Source organism: Pituophis catenifer, unplaced genomic scaffold, assembly GCF_029215685.1.
Source record: "Pituophis catenifer annectens isolate HBS135680 unplaced genomic scaffold, rPitCat1.0.hap2 SCAF_1, whole genome shotgun sequence".
Classification (NCBI taxonomy): Eukaryota; Metazoa; Chordata; class Lepidosauria; order Squamata; family Colubridae; genus Pituophis; species Pituophis catenifer.
Genome location: NW_027256881.1, coordinates 226,379,377 through 226,389,620, shown reverse-complemented (window position 1 = coordinate 226,389,620; position 10,244 = coordinate 226,379,377). Strand labels below are relative to the sequence as shown.

Below are 10,244 nucleotides of genomic sequence, written 5' to 3'. Positions count from 1 at the left end.
TGTTTTTCTCTCCAGAAGACACCACTAGTACCAATAAAGGAGAATATTTATAGCTCAGGGTTGAAATGCGGGGTCCTTAGCGCTCTCTGAGCTTGCTTGTTTTCTTGCAGACGTTTCGTTACCCTAACTAGGTAACATCATCCGTGCTTGCTGTCAGCAAACAGCAGTCCTTACCACCACGGATGATGTTACCCAGTTAGGGTAACGAAACGTCTGCAAGAAAGCAAGCAAGCTCAGAGAGCACCAAGGACAACACTAGTCTTAGGTCTGTCTGACTCATCACTTAAGTTTCCGAAGGGTCTTTCTTAGGAGCCAGAAAATGAGCTCTGAGTGGGGAAAGAAAGAACAAAAAATAAAAGCAACGCAAAGGTCCCGCTAGAGCAGAGCTGGGGAACGATGGCTCCTTTGTGATTTGTGGACTTCAACTCCCATAATTCCTGAGCCAGCAGGAATTCTGGGAGTTGAAGTCCACAAGAAGTCATTAAAAGGGCCATCCTTTCCCCACCGCTGAATTAAGCCTCGGGGCAAGAAGCGACCTTGCGCCAGAATCGGAAGACTTCCTCGTCGCCATAGCAACTCCGACCTCCTCCGATGACGTCGTTCCTTCTCCCCGTCGCGACACTCGGCTTTTGCGGCAGCTCACCTGCTTTATGGTTTCCACGTGTTTTTTTGTTTTTTTTCCCCTCCTCCTTCTCCTGTGCTGTCTGGCACCGAATCTATTGAAAGGGATACGGTAAATGCGGGATTCTGGGCAGTTCCTCTCTGTTCAATTGCACGCTGGTGTAGAAACCTAGTATTTTCCGTGTCTACCTAGGTATATTATGCTTGGTTTTCAGATTAAACGATAAATAACCCAATTGGGAGGCGATGGGATAAACCCAAACTGAAACGCTTTTTCTGTGTTTTGCATTTAAAGTCGGATATTTAGAGAGGGGAGAGCTTGATGTGCAATGAATAGAATAGAATAACAGTTGGAAGGGACCTTGGAGGTCTTCTAGTCCAACCCCCTGCTTAGGCAGGAAACCCTATAGCTCTGAAGGGGGTTCTTAATAGTGGTACAGTGCTTTATACTGAGTTGAGGATAATAATCTTTATACTTTATGCTTCCCCACTGATTCCCAGTGAAGAGCTGTACAGTCACTTGCAAAGCCAAAAAAGGTGAAATGTGAATAAAGTCCACAATTCAGTGCAAAGTGTATTTAAATAAGGAGGTCTTTGAATTGTGCTATCAGTCTAAGAACCACAGACTAGTTATGTGATTATGTCATACCAGAGTTGTGATGGGATTGTTGTTCTAGCAAAAAAAAAAAAAAAAAAGTTGATGCTGACATACTTTATGTACTGTTGCAGCATTGTAAAAAATATGTGGTAAGTGCTTTAAGGCTGTTATGCTATTTTAAACGTATTGTTGCTTTCTGTTTCAAGAGAAAGTGAAGTAGCTTCCTTGCTGTGGTGGCAATGCCCTGACCAGTTGCATTTCTTCTGACCTTCTTCTCTGATTAATTGATTCTGTGATTGATTGATTTACTTTACTACATTGCTATTCAGAAAGACTCCTCTCTAGGGCACTTGCCTGGTGTACATTGCTTTTTCTCATCATAATGATCAATTTAATTTTAAAAACTATCCAAAACCTCAGGGCTGAAAAGAATGGTAAGACAGAAAGAACTCAACAAATGCAATAGAATAATGTCTGACAGATAAGCTTCTCTAACAAAAAGGCAAAATTGAGAATAATATATTGTAATTATTTGCATATGAGAGAGAGAGAGAGAGGTGGGGGAAGAGGGAAGAGAGAGAGAGAGACTTGACAATTCAGGGAATTGCTTATGAACACAACCATGTGACTGGCAAGTGGAATCTGAATCCAATTCTTTTCTCACTATTCTGCTGATTCCAGTTATATTAAATTCCTTTAATAATAATCACATCTATACAGTATAGACTATGCATCTAGAAAAGGAAGTACTTCTCTTGGCTTTCTGTGATTGTAATTTGTTTTTATAAGCGCAAAATAGACATGTTTTGGGGCAATTGGCTTGCCTTCCATTGCTGTTCCTAGAGAACAGCTTCTACACAAAGTGTTTCAGCTCTCTGTTTTCATTGCAGTCAATCAGCATTTGCTTTCACACAGACAGTGCTTGCTAGTCGTCATGGAATGGGAATTTGCCTCTCATTGTAAATTGCATATAGAAGAGCAAATGAATTCCAGTTGTGAATGCAAGCAAAAGATTACCCACCCGGCTGATTTGTACAGCTGTCTTGAATCATCATTATAGAAGTAGTCCTTGATTTACAATCATTCATTTAGCAACTGTTTGAAGTTACAACAGCATTGAAAAAATTGACATGACTATCTATGACGGCTGCAGCATCCCTATTGTCCTGTGATCAGAATTTTGGTGCTTGGCAACCAGTGTATATTTATTTATTTATTTTATCAAATTTATATGCCGCCCTTCTCCCGTAGGACTCGGGGCGGCTCACAGAATAAAAACAGCATAACAATAAAACAGTGCTAAAACAAACCCATTTAAAATCCCCAGACATTTGGATTTGTTTGTCGACCAAGTGATTCACTTAAGAATTGCAGTGATTTGCTTAAGAATTGTGGCAAAAAAAGATTGTAAAGTTGAACACAATTCACTTAATAATCAGCTGGCTTAGCAACAGAAATTCTAGACCCAACTGTGGTGATAAGTCGAAGACTACCTGTACAAGATTATAGTATAAATAGATAGATAGATTAAGGCTGTGCTTCCAGGCAATTATGTCTTTTAGACCATGCCTTTTTCTAGCCATGTCTTTTTCCAAGTTTTACTGCAAAAGCTGCTTTAGGCTGTTTCCTCATACACATATGCGCACACCCTTTTTGCTGTTGAAAAAGATGTGGCTGCTGTAACAGCATGAAAATGTGTGCCTCGCTACTGTATTCCTGCAGTTCCATTCTGGTTATTGAATACAGTGCTCTTTCTCTATCAGTTTAAAGTAATTCCACCTACTCATTGGGATTTTTCTTTTTGTGCAGATATATTCGTTCTTGAACAGAATCTGGCTGGAAATTGAACATGGCATTTCATTCTCTATGGAAGGCAGTCGCTATGATGGAGAAACACAGGACTGCTTTTTTGTCCATTTCTTGTGCTGGATTATTTGGTGCCAACTTGACTTTCCATGTCTTCTCAAAGGAGTTGTTCAAATCTATATATCAGGCCTGGGACCATGGAAAGCCATTGGGGCTTTCGGAAAATTTGCAGAACCTGTTCTATAACGTCCTCCAGGATGTCAAAGTGAAGTCAACAGATCGTTACGACGCCATTAAGACTTGCACGTTGCACCCCGTAAGCGCTGGTCTACCATGGAGAGCCAAAGGCTGTGTAGTGGGCATCCCATATCATTTCAGTGATAGATCCAGTGGCGAACAGCAGATTGCCAAGATAGGCGTTTACCTTAGAGGCAAGAAACTGAACTGGACAAGCCCAGAGGGTCTGGCTTTGAAGGATGCCTTGACACTTTCTCCAGAGGCTCAGAAGTTTGCCATTGCAAGAGAGATCATTGACTTGCAACAAAGTAGGCCTTTAGCATGTGCAACTATTGGTCCCATTTGTCTGGCTGGGTCCTATATTTCTGCAGTAACTGTAAAGCAGGTCTTGGGTTTATATTATGCTCCAGTACTACTCCGAAGCATTTACAATATGGCAGTTGTGGCACTTGGGCTGATGGGCTACTGTCTGTTATATGACACCATAAGCCAGGCATTCGATTATAGGACAGACAGAAAGGCAGCTTCCATTTCTCCCAGTTTTGCTAGAGGTGGGGTCGAATTCTACGATAAAATTCTGTCACAGAATAAGGCTTTTCGGACTATCTTGGGTAAAGAAGGAGAGCAAATATATGCTTCAAATGGTAATATTCTCCCAAAGTTCAGATTAAAGCATCCATTGTACACTTCCAGAAGAAGCTTCATTAGTAATATCTTAAACACACCCCAGGCACAGGAAAAACATGACTGAAATTTAAGATAATAAATTATGGGTATTTTTTAAAAAATTGCAGCCTGGCAACTTTTCTTAAAATGTCATTACTGTTAATATATGAAGGAAAAAAGAAAAGATTGGTGGTGGTGTTATCTGGTTCCATCTTTTCCATGGATTAAATTTTTAAAAATGTAAAACTCATATCAAAGGTTGTACATGTGTCTTATATCCATATTAAAATCCAAGTGTTGCCTACCAAGTCATGAGGTTTAAAAAATGGCTTTTCCTTTCTCTTAACATATATTTTTGAAAGAATATATTTTATCTTTACTTTGTAAAATATTTTGAACAAGGAAAAAAAAAAAGATAATGTGTATAGGTTGTGGTGACCATTTTAAAGGGTGATAATATGTAAGCTGCTATGTAAATGCCAAATTGTTATCTAGTGGTATTTGGGGGAAAGCAAATTTATAACCTCAGACTGAAAAAAAAGTTTAATATTGATCACTTAGCAGATTTCAGAAAGTTGTGTGTGTGTGTGTGTATTTGTTTTCGTAGATTTTCACGGGTAGAGGTATGCAAGTTTTGGTGTATTCAGGTCTTTTCCCATGTAAGATTGAGAGTAAGATCCCGTGTAAGATCCCGTGTAAGATATCTTCAGGCTGGTGCCTTCGGCTTCGTGCCTACGAGAAACTCGAAGTATGAAGAGCTACCATCTTATGTGATCTTACATTCCTATGCAACTGCCAAGACAAAAACGTGATCCCCACATGCTTCCAACTAAAATTCCATTCTAAAACCTCAGCCACCAAAAGGATCCTGAAAAGAACTGAATTAGCCCTAATCAGAAACAAACTCCACAGGAAAAGATTCCTACTAGACCAAACCAACAGGGACTACTCACTCTTCACCTCAAACTCAGTAACAAAACCCACCCAGCACTCTGGGACAAATCCAAACAACTAGCTCTCTGGAGAGCTGAAACAAACCTCTCACAAGACAGACACGCACACCAACAAACTCCACAGACTAGAAAAACGCCAGAAACCCAACCCCCCTCCATAGCAACTCATGAAACAAACAGTACATAACATATCCAACAGGACCCTCACCATAGCAGAAACCAATGTCCTTTCCAAAGGATTCAACTTTGCATCACCCCCAAACGCATTCCCACTGAAAACATCATATGCGGAGTTGAAGCTAGCCTAACCAAAATCAATCCAGATGAAGCCAATAAAATCAGACTTGAAGTCACCAACGTCCTCTGCTCCAGCAGTCCACCCAGAAACAACTTACACAAAGAAGAACAAAAAGCACTCGCCAACTTGAGGAAAGACAATAACATAATCATTCTCCCAGCAGACAAAGGTAATGCCACAGTGGTGATGAACACATCTGACTACCAAGCTAAACCATCCAACCTACTCCAAGACCCCGCTTACAAACCTCTAAACACAGAGCCCACCACCTACCTAGAAAAAAACCACCAAATCCAAAATAAAAGCCTCTCCCATCAGTGAAGAGATCCAGCAAACAATCATCCCCAGAGAGAAATCATCCAGATGCCCCAAGCTCTATGGCCTCCCCAAGATACACAAAGAAGGAACACCACTCAAACCCATAGTCAGCTCCATAGGCTCACCTCTACAGAATCTTTCCAAATTTCTTGCCAAACAACTTCAGCCCTACGCAGAATCCATCACCTCACACGTACAAAACTCATTCCACTTCATAGAAACAATAAAGAAACAAAACCTACAACCCAGCACCCTACTCGTGAGTTTTGATGTCATATCCCTCTTCACCCAAATACCTATTAAAGAAGCCTTGACAACTATCCAAAACAAATACAACCCCCCTAAACACATCCTAGATCTGACCAACCACTGCCTAACCAACACATACTTCATCCACAATGGACAAAGATACAAACAGATAGAAGGAGCACCTATGGGATCACCCCTCTCACCCGTCATCGCAAACCTATACATGGAACACTTTGAAACCAACACTTTAGATAAATCTGAACACAAACCCAAACTCTGGCTTAGATATGTAGATGACGCTTTCGTAATTTGGCCACATGGAAAGGAAAAACTGGACAACTTCCTCACACATCTCAACAGCCTATACCCCAAAATACAATTTACTATGGAAATAGAAGCTAACAACCAACTCCCTTTTCTGGACAAAAAAATCTACAAAAATCTACAAAAAACCCAACGGCTCCCTAGGACACACCATCTACTGGAAAAAAACACCAATCACTACTTAAACGCACAATCACATCACCAGCCTGCACAGATCAACTCTGTAGCCAAGACTCTTGTCTCCAGAACCAAACATCTAGCTGACAAAGACCACTGAAAACTGAATTACACACTCTCACAAACATATTAATCTCTAACGGATTTCAAAGAAACACAATTACCAACCTAATCCAAAGGGAGACACCCCCCAAGAAACGAGACACAGAACAGGACAACGGCATTGCCCTCCTCCCTTACATCAAAGGCACCACAGATAAAATCAGCAAAATTCTCCACAAACACAATATCAAGACAGCCTTCTGCATTGACTAAAAAATAGCCAACATCTTAAGAAACCCCAAAGACAAGATCCAGCTAGAAAACCAAGGAATCTATGAAATACCATGCAAAATCTGCCCAGCCACATACATTGGACAAACTAATAGGAGAATAAATGCACGCATTGCAGAACAGAAGAACGCAATCAGAAAAGAAGAAAAAACTTCCTCCCTTTTCCAGCACCTTAAAACAACAGGACACGAAATTGACTTTGAAGGAATCAAATTAATCTCCAAAACTGAACACTTCAACAAGAGAATAATCATGGAAGCCATCGAAATAGAGAAACACCCCCATAACATGAATAAACGTGATGATACCTCCTGCCTACCGGACATCTGGAAACTAGCCCTAGTCAACAGAAGAGTCCCAGCCACGAAGATTAACACCGGACCCAAGATAACACATGACACCACCACCAATCATCCTCACCAGATTTAAACCCAAACCCATTCCATAGACGAAATACAACCACCATCCAGAAGCCAGACCACGGCAGCATCACCAGCTGCTGCACCCCCTCCGATCCCCACACAAAGCAAACTGACACATGCCATGAACACAAAGCAAGACCTCAAACTCGGAGCCAAACCAAAGCCCAGGATGTGGCATCACAGCCATCTGCTCATTACATCAACTACCCAGCCCATTACCCAGGTCGATAAAACACAAAAGACTAATGGGCACACATCAAGGACCTCACCCACACAGGATGTTACGAAACAGCCTACTAATCTGCAAACATCAACTCCATCAACTAATCAAGATATAACAACACAGGCAACCAACCCACTCACAGAAACAAAGCCAGCACCCCATACCTTCCCACCAGTATTTATAGAGAGACGGCAGCTCCGATCACGCTTTGCTTGCATAGGCATGAAGCTGAAGGCACCTACCTTTCTTCTGGAAGTTCATGGTAACAGACACCTCTGTCTGTCACCTATCCTGTAAGGTAGGACATACTGATAGGTAATGATTGATAGTTAATCATAATGTTTCAAATCGTGCAAATCCTGTCTTCTTTAAATCTAATGCATCATCATCTCCATGTCATTTGTTTCCCTGATCCTTCTCATATAATTTGAGTCTTTGGAAAATCCATAGAATATATCCCATAGAATAAAATTCCCACAGAAAGTCTACTAAGCATGTGTCTGTCCCTTCATTAGCTCCTGTTTAAATTGTGTTGAGTATCCTGCAAAATATACTTCTGCTATGTTTGTCTTTTGTATCTCATATTGAAGAATATGGGGGATGCTTCTAAGAACCCTGAGAAGCACTGCAACATCCACACTCAAGGATGAAAAGTATACTGCGATCCATTCTTGTGAATGCAGATGCTCTACTTTTTGCAATACTTCAGCGGAGCTCAAAAGGATGATTCTGTTTAATTGTGCTTCATGGCTTAAGAAAAGATCTGTATGCAGTAGTTTAGACCTTTTGGTGAGAGGCAAGACAATATTTGACTGAAGAGAAAAATGTCTCTGCTGTCTAAATATTTTTATAAAAGAAGCAGAAGATATTAGCTACAATCAGAGCAAAACGCCTTACCAACTTGAGGTTCTACTCGCTCACAGGCAACTCAAGGCAGCTTACAGGAAATAAAAACACAATATAAGAGAAATAAAAATAATAAAATAATAACCCCCACCCCCTTTTTTATATTATATAAAAGTTGCTGACTCTTATGTTCTACCTGGAACATTTAATGACAGTCACGCATATAAGGGATAGCTAGGAAATAAATTTATTTAAATAATAATTAGGTATGCATGGCAAAGTTTTATCCTAGGCAGTGTTAACTGTGAAAGAATCCAGTTTACTATCAGTGCAAAACAGCAAAGTGTTAAATGTTTTTGCCACATGCTAAATAAGCAAATAAACTTAATGCTGATGTGTAAGAAATTCAAAGTATTTTTTTAGCCAGTTGATTAATTTGAATAACAGAATAACAGAGTTGGAAGGTACCTTGGAGTTGTTCTAGTCCACCCCCTTGCAGAAAGAATTATAAAATACTATCAATGGTAATGATGGTTAAGTGACATATCAGTTTTGGAATTTGTTTACCCTCAGGAATTCTTGAGGGAAATACAGTATTATTTCTCCGTTGCAAAAGAGTTCACAAGTATCCAGGGCGGTGTGTTTTAACTAACTAATCTTCAGGACTGGAAGTTTTCAGAGAATACTAGCTGCACGTAACATCATCCCAACCTTCATTTCTCCATTTAATCTTTTTTTGCCCCTTCGCAGTAATTGACTTCCTTCTGAAGATGTTCTGGAATCCATAACTAGTCCAACTAGAACTTAGCCAGCCAGAGTACAAGATTTAATGACACCTTCAGGATTCTAGTTTGGTGTGATGACATCTGTTTGGGAACTAGAGGTGCAATAACAGTAGTCCTTGACTTATGACCACAATTAAGCCCAAAATTTCTGTTGCTAAGCAATATATTTGTTAAGTGGCTTTTGCCCCATTTTACAACCTTTCTTGCCACAGTTATTATAATCACTGCAGTTGTTAAGTTGATGACATAGTTGTTAAGTGAATCTGGCTTCTCATTGACTTTGCTTCTCAGAAGGTTGAAAAAGGTGATCACATGACCCCCTCACACGAGACACTGCAATCGTCATAAGTATGAACCAGTTGCCAAACCTCTGAATTTTTTGATCATGTGACCATGGGGATGCTGCCACGTCATAAGTGTGAAAAGCAGTCATAAAGTCACTTTTTTCAATCTTTGAACGGTCATTAAACAAAGTGTTGTGAATCAAGGGTTACCTGTGTATAGTTTCTTCATGTCAGTCAAGTGATTTTTCTAAAGTGATTCTTCTTTTCCTTTCTGCAAGATGTCTTTTGATCACGTTTTCAAACACCCAGGCTGCATTTCAGTGATACATGAGACCCATGGTGGCGCAGTGGTTAGAATGCAGTACTGCAGGCTACTTCTGCTGACTGCTGGCTGGCTGGCTGCCTGCAATTTGGCAGTTCGAATCTCACCAGGCTCAAGTTTGACTCAGCTTTCCATCCTTCCAAGGTCAGTAAAATGAAGACCCAGATTGTTGGGGGCAACAGGCTGACTCTGTAAACCGTTTAGGGCTGTAAAGCACTGTGAAGCGGTATATAAGTCTAAGTGCTATTGCTATAGTACATATCTTCTGTTTATTTCTAAAAAAGGGAAGTGGAACAGGAAAGGGATGAGAAGGAAGTGACTGGCAACTTTTGAGAAACTTATTTAAGAAAATAAGTTGAAGCAAATGACCAAAGAAGCTGGATTCAGTCCTGCATTTAAATGCACTTCTTGAATTATTTAGTTATTTTCCTTAAAATGTGGAAGCAAGGGTTGGCTTGCACATCTTTCAGGGTGAAGAGGTTATTGGGTGGCTGAGAAGGGCAGCCAAAAGAGGCTGTAAGGCACCGATGATGGTCTAGCAGGTACTGCTACTTTCGCAAAGAAGAAGAAAATAGCCTAACAAGCAGTGATGGGATTCAAATAATTTAACAACCGGTTCTCTGCCCTAATGATTTCTTCCAACAACCAGTTCACCAAACTGCTCAGAAAGTTAACAACCAATTCTCCTGAAGTGATGCAAACTGGCTGAATCCCACCACTGCCAACAAGTAATTGAGAATCCACGCAAAGGCAAGAACCTCCATCATCTGATCTGTCAGCAT

General features: G+C 40.5%; 1 protein-coding gene across 4 annotated transcripts; it reads left to right on the top strand.

Moving 5' to 3' along the window:
• The first annotated feature begins 627 nt into the window (after positions 1 to 627).
• Positions 628 to 9,479, top strand: TMEM177 (transmembrane protein 177). 4 transcript variants are annotated; one of them, XM_070957103.1, is made up of 3 exons: positions 1,109 to 1,158; positions 3,029 to 3,570; positions 9,419 to 9,479. In XM_070957103.1, exons 2-3 carry the CDS (start codon positions 3,069 to 3,071, stop codon positions 9,427 to 9,429), a joined length of 513 nt encoding a protein of 170 aa, XP_070813204.1. In that variant the 5' UTR covers positions 1,109 to 1,158; positions 3,029 to 3,068; the 3' UTR covers positions 9,430 to 9,479. The 4 variants fall into 4 exon arrangements, with proteins under 4 accessions (XP_070813201.1, XP_070813202.1, XP_070813204.1 ...); XM_070957100.1 differs by lacking the exons at positions 1,109 to 1,158; positions 9,419 to 9,479 and adding an exon at positions 628 to 733 and having other exon boundaries at positions 3,029 to 4,088; XM_070957101.1 differs by lacking the exons at positions 1,109 to 1,158; positions 9,419 to 9,479 and adding an exon at positions 800 to 814 and having other exon boundaries at positions 3,029 to 4,088.
• The last annotated feature ends 765 nt before the right edge of the window (positions 9,480 to 10,244 follow it).